General features: G+C 36.6%; 1 protein-coding gene across 1 annotated transcript; it reads left to right on the top strand.

The window, feature by feature from the left end:
- The first annotated feature begins 13887 nt into the window (after positions 1 to 13887).
- On the top strand, positions 13888 to 15252 carry LOC127437417 (GS homeobox 1-like). The gene is made up of 2 exons (XM_051692310.1): positions 13888 to 14345; positions 14455 to 15252. The coding sequence occupies exons 1-2, from the start codon at positions 13964 to 13966 to the stop codon at positions 14805 to 14807; spliced, it is 735 nt and encodes a 244-aa protein (XP_051548270.1). The 5' UTR covers positions 13888 to 13963; the 3' UTR covers positions 14808 to 15252.
- Positions 15253 to 20885: the final 5633 nt, after the last annotated feature.

Below are 20885 nucleotides of genomic sequence, written 5' to 3'. Positions count from 1 at the left end.
CCAAATCCTCCAGTTTTTCCCAAACGCATTGCAAGCCTGTCTTCATTGTCTTAGAGCAATGAAAGCTTATTTGAATGAGCCGCGTCAGCAGAGGGTAGCCGGCGCGCCTCAACAAACCTCACAAGCAGCTCAGCCACAGAAAGAGAGCCGGACAAAAAGGAAGCACTCTGGACAGCTGGACAAAGAACAACAGAATGAATCATTTCATTCAGCGATTTTAAAGTTTCAACTACCCTTAAGCATCCAAAAATGTGCTGTTTATGATGCTGAAAACCAGTGAGATACTCCAAAAAAGTCTGTCTGAAAGCAAGAAAATGTCCTGTGAAAACAGGACAGATTGATGAACTGCTGTCGACTGTAGGGTTGCTTAATGATATGGGAATAAAACAAACAATACTGACTTCTTAAGACACTTTTTGTATTGCCTAATCAATGCCTTCCAAAAATAATGCAATATATTCCAATCTGAATATCTGCATTATTGTTTCGTGCAGGCCCTATACATTATATTTGTAATTATTTGAATTATTATGTATTGTTTATATAGAATTACCTTTATTTGTCTTTCTCAGCAAATATTGATATATGCTTTTAATTGAATTAATTAATTGGCATGTCATGTAATTAATTTGATTAAAAATGTTAATCTAATGTTCTATCTTGCCAAAAGAACAAAGAATAAATGTGAGGAGGATGCTCATTACAGTGAAGGAACAATTAAGGGGATAAATAAATGAGGAGGGGGAATAAAAGGAAGGCAAACACAGCTTTCTGTATGCTACAACCATCTGAAGATCTTCACAGACTGGTTTTGTTTGGCCAGTCGCTCTGAGAGGTGGAAAATGTGGTTTGCATTCCTTGACTTTTGTTGTCCGGGACTGTTTTGGGCAGTGAAAAAGGAACTGGCTCAAATCGGGAGAACAATGGCGAAACCTTGGATGACAGGACCATCACTGCCGTTCTCAACACTTTGAACAATCTTGTCAATGGGGACACTCAAGAGGTCTGCATTCAAAACATTGTCACATTTGTGTACAAACCTCTTGAAAGAACTTTGCTGACCTGCCTATCCGCCTTTATGGGAGTTCAAATGGCAAAACACTTTCTTTGTGTTGAAGAGTTCATTAAATTCATTGGTTTGACCCACCATTTTTTTAAGACTAAATGTCCACTGAATTGGAAACTAACTTCCATGGATAAAGACAAACCCCTTTTGAATCTATGTCAGACGTTTTAACGCAAAACGGGGGAAAAAAAGATGACTTCTCAATCGTTGCTGTACCATAACCAATGGATTCACATCAAAAGGCAATTCAGATTCACAATGAGATATTAAGAATCCTAGACTTTTTCAGTCAGTCAGTAGTTTACAAAGTAATGGGGACTCTCTGGTTCATTTGATATTACTTACATGCCAACATTGCTCTAGTTACCACAACAAGCATAGGGTCCCCTGTCTGCACATTTCTTGTCAGCATCATGTGTGCAATGCACATTCTTGAATGAAAGAAGCTTGACTTATTTATAGTGAAAGCATTTAAGTGAAAACTTGCAGTTATTAATTTTAAGAGCTATTTCTGCCTGATCTGACCATTAAACATGACCTTTGTTGACGTAAACTAACATCAACAAAGGTCAACAATATACGATCATTACATTGATCATATACTGTATAAAGATTCAGTCATTTTAAATAAAATTTATGATTTGAACAAACCATTTAATATAGATTCTACGAGACATAACATTATTTACAGTGTATTTCAACTCTCATTTGCATCACAATATATTGGTCCTGCTTTTGCCAAAATCTCTCAAACACACACACACACACACACACACATGTTGGTGCAGCTATCATTATGAGGACTCTCCATAGACATAATTATTTTTATTTTTCAATAAAACATTGTTTAGTATGTCTTTTAAGTGATTTAAATTATGGGGACACTAGAAATGTCCTCATAAACCACATTTATAGCATAATACCCTTGTAATTACCAGTTTGTAACCTAAAAAAAAAGGCCTCGTAAACCACTTTAACCTGCCCACAAACATACACACACACACACACGTTGGTGCGGCTATCCTTATGAGGACTCTCCATAGACATAATGATTTTTATACTGTACAAACTATAGATTATATCCCCTAACCCTAACCCTACCCCTAAACCTAACCCTCACAAAATAAACTTTCTGCATTTTTACATTTTCATTTAGTATGTTTTTTAAGCGATTTGAATTATGGGGACACTAGAAATGTCCTCATAAACCACATTTATAGCATATAATAAAAACTATCCTGGTAAACCACCTACCCCCCCCCCCCCCCCCCCCCACCCCCCCCCCCCACACACACACACACAGTTGACATAGTTAATTTACAGTATTATATATATATATATATATATATATATATATATATATATATATATATATATATATATATATATTTCAAATTCAACTAGTATTTTGGAAAATGTTACATACAGCCATTTTTGTAGTATTTTGAAATATACTATATTTTCCATATATGTATATATAAGTATCTGACTTTTAATATCAGTGAAAACCATATATGAAAAAAAAATTCATATATGTGTTTTACATACATTGCCATGTATCAGATTTCTGTACTGGGACTTTGGTTTGACCTGAATACTGTGATTTCAATAGGAATATTCCAAAAGGGTTTTCAGAAATCATAGGCAGAATTGGAGCAAGGATTGTGTGAACAGTAATTTTTATTTTTTATTTTTTATTTTTTATTATTATTATTATTATTATTATTATTATTATTATTATTATTGTGGGACATTCTGTCAAGGGAAATCCTCATCTGTGTAATGAACGTTGATACATGTAATTAAGTTATTTTATCTTTTGGTAAATTACTTATGTATAGTATGAGTTATCACACCTCTCACAAATGAGAATTAAATTTAATGGATGGTCCACAAGATCCACAGGTTGATCATGTAGCCTATTATCTCTGCAATTTAATTAGCAATTTGGTGTTACATAAAATATTGTATTACTCTCTCTCTCTTGTTACTCACATGCAATATTAATAGATACATCCATCAGGCTCACTCATAGTTAATTATAACCTTTTGCCTTCCTGAGAACATTTGTTGCCATGACATTATCAAGATGATACTGGATAGCTATACATTTTTAGTGCATGCCATCAACACCAATTTACCTTTCTGATGTAAAAAGCTAAAAATTAAAGACACATGTTTTAAATGATCACCAATAGCTAAAATAATGATCACTTACCTAAAATATACCAGAGAAAAAACAAGAAATATTTGTAAAATTGTTTGATTCACTGCCCGATTCTTTCAAACCGGTGTTTTATGATTTTACATGTCTGCCTGCTTTCTAAACATCTGACCGTGATGTCTGGTTATGTGACTCCTTAGCGCGAATACACACATACACACACATACACACACACACAAACACAATCATTCACTCTCACTCACTTTCACTCACTCACTCACTCACTCAATCTCACTCACATACACACACACATTTAACAATAAATGTTTCACTAGTCCCAGTTGGGTATAAAGAACTGCAACAAGGGCTGGTGGCTGAGCAGCGTATGAAAGATACTAAGACCTTTTCAGCATCCATCCCTGCAGTCTGTGTCATGTAGCCCTAGGGGTAGATCGGGGGGAGGGGGGGGCCACAGCGCCCCATCCAGCTCAGGCAAATCCCAGAGGGACCCTAAATCCTGTTTCACTGTTAGCTCACGACAGATCCCTCCTTGCAGACAAGTGGGGGCAACAAGACCAGCACACATTTCAACCTGTCTCTCACCAATACAGACTCTGACAATGAATAATTCACACCATACGGAAGCTATTGACCCCCAAACCCAATTCACTTAATGCTCACTTAATTTTATTTTATTACTCACAATTGAGAAGAAGGAGCCGGGTGAATCCGGCAGCTGCAGCCCTGCAGAACAAAACAACATCCCAAAATAGCCCCAGGCATGACTTGAGTAGCTACATGGGCTTTATTATTTATATTTTGAACCTTTGTAATAGAGAAGGTAAAAATTCATGAGGACAGAGATTATCAAAGCTCTGTTTATTTTTCGTTTTATACTATTTTAAGTTTGCAGCATTAAAGATTTAACATTACAGCTACAGACCAATCTATATTTGGGATAGCTATCCCTTGAAATAATTTCCATTTGATTATGTACATGTACATAATGAAATGCTTTAAAAAAAACTTGGGGGACAGAGTCTGTCAAACTTTTGTGCTCAGAGTAGTTTTTTTTTTGTTTTTTTTGGATTTTTTTGGGGTTTTTTTTGCTGGCTTCCCAATCATGTACTTTTATCATTTTTATGGCATTGTGCAAAATATATTTATTATACATATATATTATTAATATCATTTGCATATAAACTCAGCAAAAAAAAAAAAAAAAAAGTCCTCTCACTTCAACTGCTTTTATTTTCAGCAAACTACATAACATACATAACATGTGTAAATATTTGTATGAACATAAAAAGATTCAACAACTAAGACATAAACTGAACAAGTTTCACAGACATGTAACTAACAGAAATGGAATAATGTGTCCCTGAACAAAGGGGGGGTCAAAATCAAAAGTAACAGTCAGTATCTGGTGTGGCCACCAGCTGCATTAAGTACTGCAGTGCATCTCCTCCTCATGGACTGCACCAGATTTGCCAGTTCTTGCTGTGAGATGTTACCCCACACTTTCACCAAGGCACTTGCAAGTTCCCGGACATTTCTGGGGGGAATGGCCCTAGCACACACCCTCCAATCCAACAGGTCCCAGACGTGCTCAATAGGATTGAGATCCGGGCTCTTCGCTGGCCATGGCAGAACACTGCGATTTCTTGCAGGAAATCACACACAGAATGAGCAGTATTGCTGGTGGCATTGTCATGCTGGAGGGTCATGTCAGGATGAGCCTGCAGGAAGGGTACCACATGAGGGAGGAGGATGTCTTCCCTGTAACGTACAGTGTGAGATTGACTGCAATGACAACAAGCTCAGTCCAATGATGCTGTGACACACCGCCCCAGACCATGACGGACCCTCCACCTCCAAATCTATCCCGCTCCAGAGTACAGGCCTCGGTGTAATGCTCATTCCTTCGACAATAAACACGAGTCCGACCATCACCCCTGGTGAGACAAAACTGCGACTCGTCAGTGAAGAGCACTTTTTGCCAGTCCTGTCTGGTCCAGTGAAGGTGGGTTTGTGCCCATAGGTGACATTGTTGCCAGTGATGTCTGGTAAGGACCTGCCTTACAACAGGCCTACAAGCCCTCAGTTCAGCCTCTCTCAGCCTATTGCGGACAGTCTGAGCACTGATGGAGGGATTGTGCATTCCTGGTGTAACTCGGGCAGTTGTTGTTGCCATCCTGTACCTGTCCCGCAGGTGTGATATTTGGATGAACCGACCCTGTGCAGGTGTTGTTACACATGGTCTGCCACTGCGAGGATGATCAGCTGTTCTTGCTGTCTCCCTGTAGCACTGTCTTAGGCGTCTCACAGTACGGATATTGCAATTTATTGCCCTGGCCACATCTGCAGTCCTCATGCCTCAATGCAGCATGCCTAAGGCACGTTCACACAGATGAGCAGGGACTCTGGGCATCTTTATTTTGGTGTTTTTCAGAGTCAGTAGAAAGTTCTCTTTAGTGTCCTGATTTTTATAACTGTGACCTTAATTGCCTACAGTCTGTAAGCTGTTAGTGTCTTAACGACTGTTCCACAGGTGCATGTTCATTAATTGTTTATGGTTCATTGAACAAGCATGGAAAACATTGTTTAAACCCTTTACAATAAAGATCTGTAAAGTTATTTAGATTTTTACAAAATTATCTATAAAATACAGTGAAATTGTATTTTAAAATACATTAAAAAAGGGATGTTTCTTTTTTTGCTGAGTTTGAATTAATTAAACATAAATGTTTAAAAAAATATTAATAAATAATAATCTTTTTATTTCAAATGTTGGTTAGCTATCATTTTAATAATAAACTATAGGTTTACTCTTTTGGACAGTTGACAAACTAGATCAACCAATTCCATGTAACAATTTCTAATTTTGATAAATATAACTTATCGATACTCTTATGTTTATTCTGTATCCATATTTAATATATGGGTAATTGACAAATAAGGTTGTCCGAGGTGATAAAAATGAGAAAGCTTTAAAAAAATCTAGTTCAAAACACGTTTCAAGTTCATAGAAATATTTTTGCTCATGTTGGTTTCACAGAGTTTTGAAAAACATTGATAGCATTTAAACATATCATGTAGTGTAATCAAATAAAAGGCTTTAAAATTATTTCCTTGCACCATGAATACAAATGATTGTAAGAAAATTAATTGTTAATTTCAAAAAGGTTTTCAAACATATTTTTCAAGGTACAAAGTTTTTCACAAATATTAATGAATTTTTGAGTCAAATTTCCTTAGGGTTACACAAAATGTGCCTTTTCAAAAAAAATTACAAAATTTTAAAATGTAATAATGATCATATGACTAATCATTTAACTTCACAGTCTTGAGGGTTTAAATGGGTCCTCTTTTTTTTTTTTTTTTTTTTTTGTGGTGGGGGGGGGTTCACATGACAAAAAAAATGGCTAACTATTTTAATTACACCACATGACTTTGATTTGGTGGAAAATAGTTTTTTAAATATTAATCACATTTTAAAATAATATTTTTTTTACTGCTTAATTTTGTTAAAAATATATAATTAATGATTATTATTTTGCACTATGAATGCCATTTAATTTAATTATATATTATATATATATATACATATATATAATTTTATTTTTTTACTATCTCCAGACCATAACACAGCATGAACATTTTTACTTAAAGACCAGACAAAAATATCTAAATTACTGAACTTAGTAATTGAAAACAGGTTTAACATAGAAGAGGTGGATTTAGGTAATTGTTTTGTGTGAACTGCATTTGTTATGTATTTTTGAATCATTGAATTTATCTTGACAAAATAATAATAATAATAATAATAATAATAATGATGATGATAATAAAAAGAAATGAGCGTCACGTATTCTACTATACAGATTTGCCAAATTCTACATTTTGCCCAGGCAATGCAGTGTTCCCTGCGCTTGAGACTAATCCCTCTGGAGGGCAGTCTCCATCTCCTCCGCGGAGGTCAAAGTTATTTGTCGGTCTCCAGTTGAGAGTACAAATGAGGATGAGCTTCCCTGAGCAGAAGCTCTCACTCGCTGATAAAGAGATCAGGTGCTTTACTGTGGCAACCACAATTACTTATTCTGATTTATTTAATACTGAAGTAAAATTGTAGCAATGTCGGGTACTAACTTCTCTAGATTAAAATCCAATGCCATACGCTGCGTGCCCGTAAAAAAGAAAAACCAGGAATGAGATCTGTCTATATAGGCCTACCTGTTGTTTCTCTTAGATAGCAATATGATAAAGTTTGCTGAAGTGCTAGTAATCCCTAATCTCACTTCTGTCTCGTTTTGAGATTTAGAAGAGATGTCATGTTATGACAATGTCATAAACTGTGCTTAGATTTGCTTAAAAAAAAAAAAAAAACAATGTAATAAAAAGTCAGAGATTTCAATAACTCACATGTTTCTCATCCAATTCTTCCCAAACCAAATGATCTGATCTGTTATGCACATTCATTTGTATCTATTCACTTTATGTACGTCAATTATTGTCTCATATGTATTTCCTACGGAAATTTAGAAGAAACAACTGAAACATAGGTAGCTGAAACATAACCGAGAGCACCATTAAGCCTCTTGAGCTATGAAAGAACTCAAGTAACAACCTCTGAGCAATACAATTATATTCTGGGTGGGTTTATATAACTAATCCCCAAGGAGACTCTAATGGCTGTAATTGATGTTGCCCCAAAAAAGGCTAAATGTCTTGATATTAAGTCCGCGTTACATTATAATAACATCATCAAGCCATTTTGGTCTTGGAATAAAACAAGGTCTGGTGGGGCACGGGTAGCACTCTCCTATTAGTTAATGGCGAGCGCCTGACATGCAGCGTTGAGGAGAATGAAAGGCTTAATTCTCACAATCCTTCTCTCACTGCCTATCGGATAACAGGCTCGTGTGGCTCTGTACCTGTCGCTTGTTGAAGGGCTTAATTGCTCCTAATTTGTCTGGCAAAGACCTACTATTACGACGCTGCAAAGTTGCGACCAAATTATACCCTTTATGTGAGTCGAGTGGTGATTCCATTTGAGTGTGGTGTGGTGGGAGCTAGGGAGGGATGGACGAGAGTCCCTTGTCATTTTGCAGAAAATAAAACAAATGGGTAAAACCTGCAGTCCATTACCAGCTCAAGGCTCCGTTCTGAACTCAAGAGCTATTAGGCGAGTCGGTCCGGTTCCGAGCATGTAGGCCTACATTAAAAGGGCAGGAATAATTGTAGCAGTTGTCAAGGGCCATCAGTGGTACTCGCAGTCGCACGGTCGCGTGTTTTGATTGCAGCATAATCTATCCACCGTCTGCATTTAGCGAATACCAAAGCTTTCAATGTACTGCAAGTAGCCTACGACAAGTAAATCTTTCGTCCAAACTTTTAGCATTTTATTGTTTCAAAAATAAAACATGCGACAAGCATAAATGTAAGTTTACTGTCGGTGTAACGAGTCAAATCAAATGTTGTTAACAGTGGCCTATACACTAATGGAACACACAAAAGACGTTGGCTCACGATTATGATACCCTTGTGCGTCAATTTAAAATGTTACTCAGAGGTCCTTAGACGACAAAAATGTCCGCATCAAAAAACTGCCATAATAATATTATATATTAATATTACTTTCCACTTTCAATGAGTTCATTTTTTAACCAACATCAGTCCTGATCATTACTACCAAATATTCATTCATTTTCAGGATTTTTAACCCTTTAAATGCCAGTTTGTTTATATAATGCCACTGTTGTTTTTTTACGAGGAGAAAAAACACACACACACACACACACACACACACACACACACACACACACACACACACACAAATGAATTATTTTCCATATACTAAATGCTAAGGGGAAATATTTTAGGGGGGATTATCACAGTCTGGGATATGTCAATGATTAGCAACGACATTATTTTTTGTGCAGTGTCAGATAAAAAATCAATCAATAAATAAAAACTCACACTTAGTACCTGAGAGGACAAAAATGTCCGCGTCAAAAAACTGACATAAAAATATGATATATTAATATTATTTTACACTTTCGCTGACTTAGATTTTTTAACCAACATCAGTCCTGATCATAACTACCAAATATTCATTCGTTTTCAGGATTTTAACCCTTTAAATGCCAGTTTGTTTTCATAATGCCACTGTTGTTTTTACACACACACACACATACACACACACACACACATTTCTCAATACACACATATAAAACAAACTCTGACATCCATACCAACACACCCACACAATTTTAGCTGCATCATTTATTCAATTGGCCTGCAGTGCTCTATAATACAGCAAACAAAAAATAGGAAAAAAGCATGTATTTGCTCCATAGGCTAAACATGAGGGAAAATGGCGCCATCTGGTGGAAAATATTAAAAATTAAATTTTGAAGCCAGAGCTCTGACACTGGGATCAAATATTGCAGTTTTAATGGGTTTCAATGGGGACATTTTTGTCCTTAAGGTCCTGAGTGTAACTATTTTGTGTACACAGTGTATTATAAATGTATTATAGGAACTGAGGTTGAAATATCAAAATTCCCCAAAAAATACACACCTTTGGCAAAATATATGCCGTTGGCACTAACACAGCCAAAATGATCGAAAAAACAAAAATGAAAAAGACAAAAATGTCCCGAAGGTCGCACAAGTGTTAAAGGTGCTGTAAGCAATTTAAACAGCTCTACAACGTCACGTATCAAAAAGCAACTATATCAAAATAGCGTTCTTAAACGTGTAGGCAACCGCAAAACCGCGGCCATTTTTTCCACTGTTTACAGAGACTAGCGCTGTCACACAGACAGGTATTATATTTAATTGCACCTATTTTATTTATATTTTCCATGGAATAAGGACATTTTATTGCTTGTCAAACGTTTACAGCACCTTCAACAGCTGTCAGCCTACTACGTGAACAACATCTCATTATCGTCATAGGATGTGAATGTCGTCCTACTGAAATATTGTTTTAAAGTGAAGCTCCTCTGGCCATTTTTATTGATAGTATGTGCTATGTTAATGTCATTATATTTAATGTGTATGCTACCTATATAGCGCCACCGTTGAACATCCAGAGATTTCGAACTTTAAAGTGTATTCAAAATAAAACGTTAAACCTAAATTTCGCTGTTTACTCACACATTATTAGCCAATTTCCCTTTGAACGTCTTGTTTAGCAAAGAAAGAAAATGTTTTCCTATTACTTAATTCAATCAGGGCGCGGCGGGCAGGGGCTTTCACTTAATGTGGGCTCGGACCCTCACTGACAGAGTCGGCTTTGTGCCACTTTGTCCGCTGCTGTCACACACTTTAATTCGAGCCTTTCTCTCTGGCATTGAAAACTCTCCACAATGACATTCAATAAGGGCTGGGAGAGTGAAAACCTGGTTATTTTTATATATTCCTTCCCGGACACTGCGGGGCCCCGGGCGCAGGAATTAATCACTGTTTTTTAACCTCATCGCTTTGAGGTTTTGACGTGTGTCTTTTTCAGAGACTGGAAATGATGCGTTCAATAGATACAGACCCTTATAACCCATATTTTAAAAATTCGCAAAGTAAAACTACGGTTTAAAATACTCGGAGAATGTTTGTCCTTAGCTATAGCTTCATCTAAAGCCGGTGGTTCACTGGATCGTAGGGAAAACAACGAAAGCGGACATAGACCTGAAGGGAAAGCAAAGATCATTTTTGTCCTAAATGATAATAGGCTACCAGAAGATCGATGGGCTATTTTGTGAAGGGAAAGTGTCCCAAGTCAAGCATAACATTTTAAGAACAATTTTCAACATCCGATATATTGCATTCCCATTTTAAGAAACCCATGAATCACTCTCTCGGGAACTAGTCTCTTAAATAGTTCGCCTAATTGAGCAGAGTTGCAGGTGGAATGAACCCCCGCGAAGAGCCGTGTGACATCAGTCATGTGCAGGAATGCCTAATGAGTCTTCATATGACCGTAAATAGCCTACTTTAGGGCTCAGGCAGAACAATTGACAAACCTCATTGAATGAAATGAATTAAAAGAGCAACAGTGCCCATGATCGTGTGAGAAAGAAAATAAAGTTTAAAGCGACACTAAAGATAGGCCTACACTCCAAAAAAAAGATGGTTCTTCAAGGGTGCTTTACTGACCTTAATAGTACTACACTCCAAAAAGATGGTTCTTCAAAGGTTCTTTACTGACCTTAATAGTTCTATTTAGAACCATATCTTCCTGAAGAACCTTTTGTACTGAAATGGTTCTTTGCGTTGGGCATTAGGGGTTCTTTATTCCCGCCATTTTGGTTTTTGAATATAACTGTCAATAAATTCTTTCAAAGTCAACCAGATGAATTGGTTCATCGCAGCACTGGAGTCCTGGCAGCTCAACCGACCAATTTCACAGACTGACAACACTCTCTACAGGTAAACTTAATATCTTTATATATATATATATAATATATATATATATATATATATATAATCATTATCATGACTAATTGCGCAAAATTATTTTTCTCGTTGCAACATTATCCTCTACGCAATTCAGTAATTATAAATGATTTTACTCAGAGCTTCTTAACCTTTAGATTTAGAAATGTAGCCACATAGTCCAAATAAAACCTGCATCCAGTTAAATATATATAATCCTGATGAGAATTCATGAAGATAGAGCCAAGATGGACCAGCTTTAGTGCTTATAACCTCTAATTAATAATCACAGAACGAATGAAACTATGCCTGTTATCAGACAACAGACGGTTTTGTCACTGCTTGATAAAAGCAGCACAGCACATGGGTACGTTTTTGCAAAATACTGAGCAAGTCCATAATAAGCGCTTTAATTTGTAACCTTTACAAAGTAAAACTTTCTGTAACTGGTGATTTTCTAGCCATAAGGTTGTCTTTTTTTATTTTATAGATCTCTACCAGAACATGCAAATGAGACCAATTCAAGAGGTGAGCTGTCATTTTGTTTAAAATACTGACATTATGTTCTGAAAAAAGGAGGTCATTTTGGATTTTTATTGTGATTTCAGGTATCCATCCCACCGGTGGTATGATTGTCTGCTCTGAAAACAGCACAGGCTATGCCTGCCTTAAAGCTATCAGATATATGAGTTTTAAGTAGTCCTTTTTATCGCTCTTTCTTTTTTCATATCTATTTTTGCCATTCATTTATACACTGTAATTAATTAATACAATGTAATTACTTTGTGTCATAGGTTTACAGTTAAAATGCATCTACACTATGTCTTCTTGCTGTGTTGGCTGAGGATACTTCCTACACACTCTCATGGCGAAATCATAGGACTTTTCTAAAGTTGGCTAATTCGTATGATATCATACGACTGCACTCATATGAATTCGTACAACTTTCGCTACAGCCATTGACGCCGCTGAACATCGTTTCAGTTATTTACTTGGGTTTATGCATAAACATTTTGCATAGTCACAAAATAAATAAACTAAATAAAACCCTATCACACTTTATTTCACTTTTTCTTTTTCACATTGTGAAGGGCTCACATATATTGTCCAAATATACTGAAAGACTGACTCTGAACCTAACTGTGTATTTTTACTCAGACAGATGCTGTTGGACCCCACAACCTCATTACCTGCAGAGAGGGGCTGCCACTCAGTTACACAAAAATACACAGTGATGGATGGTGAAGACATCACAGTGGATTGTGTAGATATTTTAGTGAAATTTAGCCTTCATTGTATCTATTTTGTGTTTCCATGGGACTTTGCTCTTCCTTGAATGATTTGTTGTCAGTATGGAATAAAAAGGCTTTTTCTATAGAAGATAAAAGAATGTTCACGTTTCTGTCTCAGCTTTAATGTGTGGAGCAATGTGGGTCTGCTAATTCATTTGCATATGCATTTATTGACTCTTTCACGTTATGTATTTGTTGATGTATTTATTAATGTAAATATATAATGTATATATAATATTTTATTAACGTGTAATTTTTGCATTTGGAATTATTTAATCACAATCATTTATTAATGTATTCAGCCTACAATTGCTGTAAAAGCATTATGTTTTCCACAATTTTTCCATTTGAAAAGAAAATAAAAGTACTTAATTGACACATGCCTTACTTTTATTTATGTATTTGTTTGTTTGTGTTGATATTTTATATAAAACCATAATTGAGGCTATATAGGAGCAGAAATATAGAGCATCAAAAAGGTTCTTTATTGCACTATTGAGGTTCTGAAGCACTTTCAAATGAAGGTTCTTTATAGAACCTTTAAAAAGGGTTCTATTTAGCACCAAAAAGGGTTCTGCTATTGTTATCAAGCCGAAGAACCCTTATTTGGTACTATTTAGAACCATTTTCTTAAGAGAGTAATATTATAAAAAGAGGGGACATTTTAAAAGGGAGAAGGGGCAGTACCGCCTCTTGCAGTGTGGGTGGGGCTGACAAGAAAAGACTACATTATGCAGTTCATTTAGTTAACAAGTGAAATAATAGGGAAGCGTGCAGAGTGAATGCCGAGAGAAAAGGCACAAAACCCTATTGAGAGCTCTCAGTCGCTAGTAGCGTAACCGTCACATGGACGAACTGGCTCTCCAACTATTTAAGCAGGAACAATTTCCCCTCAGCATCATTCTACCGTCAAGCCTTGGCTACAGATACTGGAACGAGACTGACCCAGAGAAACTTTTAACAGCTCTCAAACACTAATTGAAGAAACACAGCGCTATCAAGATGCCAAGATCATTTCTTGTGGATTCCTTGATATTGAGGGAGAACAGCGAGAAAGGAAGCGAGAACAGCCCGCCTTTATTTCCTTACGCCGTGCATCCATCTCATCCTCTCCACGGCCTTTCCGCAGGCTCCTGCCACTCTCGCAAAGCGGGCTTGTTGTGCTTTTGCCCGCTGTGCGTCACGGCGTCACAGCTGCATCCGTCGCCTTCAGCGCTACCGCTCATCAAGGCTTCCTTTCCTGCCTTCGGCTCCCAGTACTGTCACTCCGCGCTGTCCAGGCAGCACACCACTTCTAGCGGTGTAAACCTCAACAGCGGCGCGGGGTTATACCAAGCCACGTATCCAGTTCCAGATCCGCGACAGTTCCACTGCATTTCCATAGGTGAGTATCTCTTGTCAAACGTCTAACATTGAAGAATCATAATAAAAGACAGTAAAGTCTACTTTATTTCAATTTCACCCATATTAATAGCTATGTTTCTTTTCAACAGAGAATAACAGCAACCAACTGCAGAGCAGCAAGCGCATGCGCACCGCGTTCACCAGTACGCAACTCCTGGAGTTGGAGAGGGAGTTCACTTCCAACATGTACCTGTCAAGACTTCGGCGCATAGAGATCGCAACTTACCTCAACCTGTCCGAGAAGCAAGTCAAGATTTGGTTCCAGAACCGCCGCGTAAAGCATAAAAAAGAAGGCAAAAGCAGCTCCCATAGGACGGGATTGCACAACTGCAAGTGCTCGTCGTCCTTATCCTCCGTCCGGTGTTCTGAGGAAGAGGATGATCTGCCCATGTCACCCCCGACATCAGAAAAAGAGGACGCAGATCTGTCCGTTAGCCCATGAACTCTTATTCATTATCACCTCAGCAGACTCTGTACGCCACACCTGTGGAATCTTGAATGCAGCCAAAAAGCGACGGCACCTGCGTGCGCCGTCACCTGTAAATAGCGAGAAATAAGAAAACCTTTATATATGTTCGGGGTCTGCGTATCCCTTTAATGTTGTACATTTGTATATATGTTCTATGTTTGTATTTTTTTTTTTCTTTTTTTTTTTTCTGAAAACGACTTGTTAAGCCCATAGTTCCACATCCAAATACCTTTCCTGTCACCAAAAGTTATGGTATCTGTAAACCAACTGTTCGGTTTTTTATTTTATTTTTTATTTTTTATTTTTTATTTTTTATTTTTTATTTTTATTTTTTTGGGATGTAGAGTACAGGATAGCTTAAGCACAGTTTTGGAACGGAATGGAAATATGGGATGTAACCAGGAAGGCGAACTAACTAAACGTCACTTCAATGACAGAATTTCTTATTGCACTTTTATTGTAATGAGAATATTTATTTATTTAAAAACCTTAATGCTGAAAATAAAGAATATTTCTTAGTGACAAAATGTTGTCTCATGTCAGTTGATTTCACAAGAAGTAGGCTATAAGTCAGCCACTACAACTCACACCAATAGTGAAGCTGTACAGTATTATTACGTTTCGAATGTTAGAATTAAACAAAACAATAAATTTCTTTCTTTCTTTCTTTCTTTCTTTTCTTTCAATACTGAGCCCTAAGTTTGGATAGCCTCTATGTTACCTTGACATGCGCAATTCTTATACTTTTTTGGAAAAATTCTGCCTACCAAGTTTAGAGAAATAACCAGCAATTAAGATTCTTCACCTTCATACAATATCTTAAAATCTGAATGAAAATAATAGTAATAATAATAATAATAATAATAATAATAATAATAATAATAATAATAATTAAAAATCCAACATCTGGAAAAGCAAGTGTTCCGAAATGGGGCTAAGAGGATATTTGAACACTGGAATAAATACAAAAGTTGCACAATAAAAAATAAATAAAAAATGTAAAAGTGGCCTTATACCAAAAATATACATATGCCGCCCTATTCTTAAACATGACATAGCGAATATGTGAGATTTTAGGAACAAGCGAGAAGGTTACATTACTTACTGTACATTTAGCCGTTTTGAGGAAAATAGCCTACACGTATCCACTAAAAAAACTGTTTATAACATTTTTACACATTCAAATAAATGTATGTTAGATGTAACTTAGCATAGGTTCAAATAGTCTTCACCAAGGGAAACAAACCGCAAGGCGTAATTTAAAGCTTATCAGGACGAGACGCGCGTGTTGAGCGCACGCCAACCACCTTCAATAAACATTTCGAATGTCTTTAAATGTGTTAATCAGGCTGGAAGAGTCTATGACCGCCTGTGGCCGTTAAGATAAAGAACATAGCAACTAATCAAAAATATTCTAAAATACCCAATCTACTCTGACCCAGTCGTCGTAAAAGATTGGGGGTATTTACGCTTATCACAGCATCTTCATGCTCCTCTATTTACAACTCAAGTGCATCGGGATTGATTTCCGTCAAGAAGTCCAAAGAGACGCGTATTCATCGAGTTCCCCATGGCATTCCCAGGGGACGCAGCTGAAAGCGCCTGGTGTCCCCCAGGCGCGGGGCCTCTCCGTTAAACACTGAGCCCTTTAGCGCACGGTTCTTAACAGTCTCGTGAGAGCGGGTTAATAAATCCAAGTAGTGTATTAATACACAGACAATAATACGCAAATGAATAAATATGCAAGTCAACGAGACAGATTAATCGATGTTTGCATTTAAATTTATTTAAAGGGGTCGAGGCGCACACATGGTGATGATGGTGATTATAGTGTCTTGCCTGTTGCGTTTGAGATCGCTGACATAACGACAACGACTATGTGCTGCATACTTGCATAAATGAAAAGGCATGAAGACAAATGTATGAATGTATGAATCATCATTTAATTTATAACTCAGTACAAAAATTATAACCCACAACATGTTGTTCCCCAAAATCAATGACCATTAGAGTAGACATCTCATCGAAAACTAACATCTTTAATAATTTAAGAAAAAAGAAAAAGAAAAAAAGACACGTTCAACTTGAAAGGGCACTTCAGCCTTTCCATTTTCTTTTTCTTTTTCTTCTTGTTTAATGCGCACTAGAATTGGACCTCAGCTTAACCAGTTTAGCAAGACTGGAAAACTGGTTTTGACGCTCTCTACATCATCATCATTACGCTTTAAATCTTAATTGAAATAATTGAAAATTGGGGTTTAATCTTATTTCCTTTTCTCGCAATTCATCATCATTCATCGGTATCAACAAAGGCTCTGGTGAGATCGACACATTTACTAAATTATTCCAGTCACTATGGGATACTGGGCTGCTCAAGCAAACTCTCCTTTAATGGTTCACTTAAACATTTTAACAAAACTCGAATATTTGCATTTGTTAAGATATAGGATTAGACCATTTTGTTAATTACATCATCCAGTCTCATTTTGCACCGTGCGTCCTCTGCAAAGCGCCCTTTATCCATTCAATAGCCCGGGGGTATGCGCCCTGCGGGTGTTTTAAGCCTGGTGCTCCTCAAAATTCTCAATGTATTTATTCTTAATTTTGCGCCGATCAATTCATTGAAGCAAAAAAGGGCTACAGTGTCTTTTTAGAGGAAGAAAAGCGAATTGTTGACGTGACCCTGACAGGGGCTGCTGAGAGGGCTTGCCTGACGCTCGAGGGTCGGTTGAGTCAACAGACCCCCATCTAGCAGACTCGCCCTTGTCTTTCTTCCAACTAATTTTTCATTTACGGCTTTTCTTAGACTTGTCTCTTATCTATCAGATTAAAAGAGCAGCTTGTAACAAATCAGTCTGCCCGATTTACAAGAGCATTAAAAGCGGACAAAAGAGACAGTCCGTCAGTACCTGAGTCTGGTAGACGGTGAGGCGCTGCAGCTGATTCGATGAGTTGAAAATGCGCACGAAACAAAATACTTGAATCCTGAAAAAGAGCCTTTGTATGTTTCTTTAGAAATCAAGCAATTCTGCATGACAAAGGACAATTAATAAGCCGTCTTTTCACGACCAGCAGCTGGTTTCCCTGTCAAGGAAAGTTGGAAAAAATTCGGACTGAATGCGCGCAAAAGCCCTTTGCGCGCAGACAGCTACCCAAGGTGACCCATTTGGCACAGTTAAAATAAGCAGGCCGTGCAAAAGCGAGGGAACTGTCAAAAACATTTAAGCTAGAATATCTTGAAATTGCAAATCCCTTTATGTGGAGGGACGCTGCCGATCGGGGTTAGACGTACAATGGACGTGGTTAAGTTGGAGAGGCTTTGGAAACGGACACGTGGCCTCTCAATGAGGGCTTTTTGGGAATCGCGTGGCTCGCAGCGAGACTACAAACTTTAAACGATGTTAAATCTTGATATTTTCACTAATAAAACACCCAAAGTACTATTTAGCTACTGTTGGTGTTAAAGGTTGTGCGATATTTCTACAAAAAACACGATATTAACGTGAATATTTAAATGTACCGATTAATCCACGTATCGCAGAGACTCGATATGTTTTTGTACATGTTCAGGGCTCTCAAAATCCCATAAAGAGTTCATGTCATGAGATCTCAAAATTGTAATGAGTCATTAAGTAGTTATTGATCTACTATTGGTGTAAAAATGTGTTAATCTTTGTTATAGCCTATGTTAATGTGAGACCTTTTTCAGTCTTAAAAAAAGCTGGCAGTTTGTGCATAACCTTCTTTTTTTCTTTCTTTTTTTTCCGTGCACAAATAAAAACCTGTTTGATTTCAGAACATGCCATTTTTGCCTATTTATTCGCACATTTCTGAGAAGATATCGCAACGGCGTTTAATAACAGCTTAACAGTCATAATTTTTTTTTTTTTTTTTTTTTTTTTCCTTAGAAAATGACCATTGCTTCTGCACTGTTTAATGAGATCGATTTGGTATAAGGTTTGGAATACACCAATTAGGCATAACCGGTCAGTGCTTGTGTTGGTAGGTTAAGTTTTAAGGGACTGGACTGAAGTCAGACGAATCTACCTTGATGTTGGCGTTGGATCCAGTCAGAAAATGTAAACGACAGCCTAGTCATCGATCATGGGCTTGTATAAGAGCAGCCTTGTCCACTGGCAGTCTAGACATTTGGTCACGCTTTTACTCAAGTTTGCGCATACAGAAACAGGAAGCCTATTTAATAAAAATAAAAACTCTAATAAAAAAAAAAGTGTATTTCCAGATATTTCAGACATTTCCACCACAATACACGGCTGTCATAAACAATCAAAGATAGAAGAGTGTGACAGACTTCACAAAGCCCGCAGCATTTTAAAATTAATTCAACGGTTTCCAGTGAGCTTTTTACGCAGTATCACGCGGTTTGATGTTGTTCATGCAGAACTGAATCACTCCATACTGAGACAATGCGAGGAAGAGAGGCTACTATTCCATTCTGCACCTGCAATGTCAAGAGGTCGAGAAATAATGAACAGGGCTGACTCAGAACTGCGCTTTCAACTCTTGTAAACTGATATAAAGAGACAAGACACACAAAAACACATACCGCCTGTATGTTTTCAGCGGCGCTTTCCAAACTTTCACAGCCTTCTAAATTCTCTTTTTGATTGAATTTTGCACAGTTAAACAGTTTCAGCCACCTCCTACCCTTAGTGCCATTGATGTCTTTCTGACCTGATAAAATGCGCTTGGCTGCCGTCAAATGGGCCAGCTTTGCCTGTTCACATTTAAATATGGGAATTAGTCATGAGCCCTGTCACAAGCAGCAGAAATTGCTAAATTGTTGGCCTCTTTTCAGCGACGAGAGCGCCGGGGTCTGCATTCATTACATTGAATTTAGCGTCGAGGTGAGAGACCTCTGTGGCTGTCTTTTACCGGGATGTCATAACAAGGAATCATTCTGGAAATGAGGGGGCGTGCGCAAAAGGGAAGAGGAGGGGTGTCGCGTCCTCGGTTTGACGCTGCGTCATTTCGGTTTCAAGCGGATTCTGTTATTTAGTTAAACAAATTAACTCACAAACACTTCTGAAGGATGGCGCACATGGAAGCTGCAAACATAATTAATAAAGCTCATGAGCTCAAGAGCTTTTGATAACAGACAGGCAGTTTGATATCAATCAAAATCGTACAAGCCAAGCATCCTCAGAATTTTATTTCGATCATGTGGGAAGATGCCCCCTTGAGAATATGTGCTTTTACTTTTAGAATGTAACATATTTAGATATACGTTTAGCATGAAGATAGTGCATCATCCAACATATTATCATGGCAAATAAATAAAAACATCTGATAATTTAGTTGTAATAGCACAAAAAAAATAAATAAAAACATCTGATTTTTACAGAATGTATAAAATGAATCTGATATTATTTAAAAATAATAATAATAATAATAATAATAATAATAATATATATATATATATATATATTATTATTATTATTATTATTATTATTTACACCAAATATATATATATATATATATATATATATATATATATATATATATTATTATTATTATTATTATTATTATTATTATTATTATTTACACCAATATATATATATATATATATATATATATATATATATATATATATATATATATATATATATATATATATATATTGGTGTAAATAATAATAATAATAATAATAATAATAATAATAAATAAATCAAGCAATCAAGTAAACTTATTCTATTAATTATATACAGGCTTATACATATTTAGACTGAATGATTCCATTCAATTAGCCCATGTTATAACGAATCGATTTTTTTTTTTTTTTTTTTTTTTTAAATGTACATCTAACGCACGGAAATATTAAACAATAACCTTTTTAAAAAAAGTTTTAAAAAAAATAAATAAATGTTTTACTCCACAAATCAAAACACATTGTGTCCACAAATCTCCACACACCTACACTAACACCTACATCTCCTACACTTTAATGTCCAACATAGTAGAATGTCACAGATCACAATTTTCCAATGACACAAAATTAGATCAATTAGCCTCAAAGCTTTTCCTATGCAA

This window comes from Myxocyprinus asiaticus, chromosome 4 (genome assembly GCF_019703515.2).
Source record: "Myxocyprinus asiaticus isolate MX2 ecotype Aquarium Trade chromosome 4, UBuf_Myxa_2, whole genome shotgun sequence".
Taxonomy (NCBI): Eukaryota; Metazoa; Chordata; class Actinopteri; order Cypriniformes; family Catostomidae; genus Myxocyprinus; species Myxocyprinus asiaticus.
The sequence above is the reverse complement of the archived record's forward strand: the minus strand, read 5'-3'. Positions and strand labels throughout refer to the sequence as shown.

Coding starts and splice junctions, on each gene's coding strand:
- LOC127437417 (XM_051692310.1), top strand. CDS start 13,964: ATGCCAAGATCATTTCTTGTGGATTCCTTGATATTGAGGGAGAACAGC. Junction 14,346..14,454: donor GTTCCACTGCATTTCCATAG/GTGAGTATCTCT, acceptor TCTTTTCAACAG/AGAATAACAGCAACCAACTG.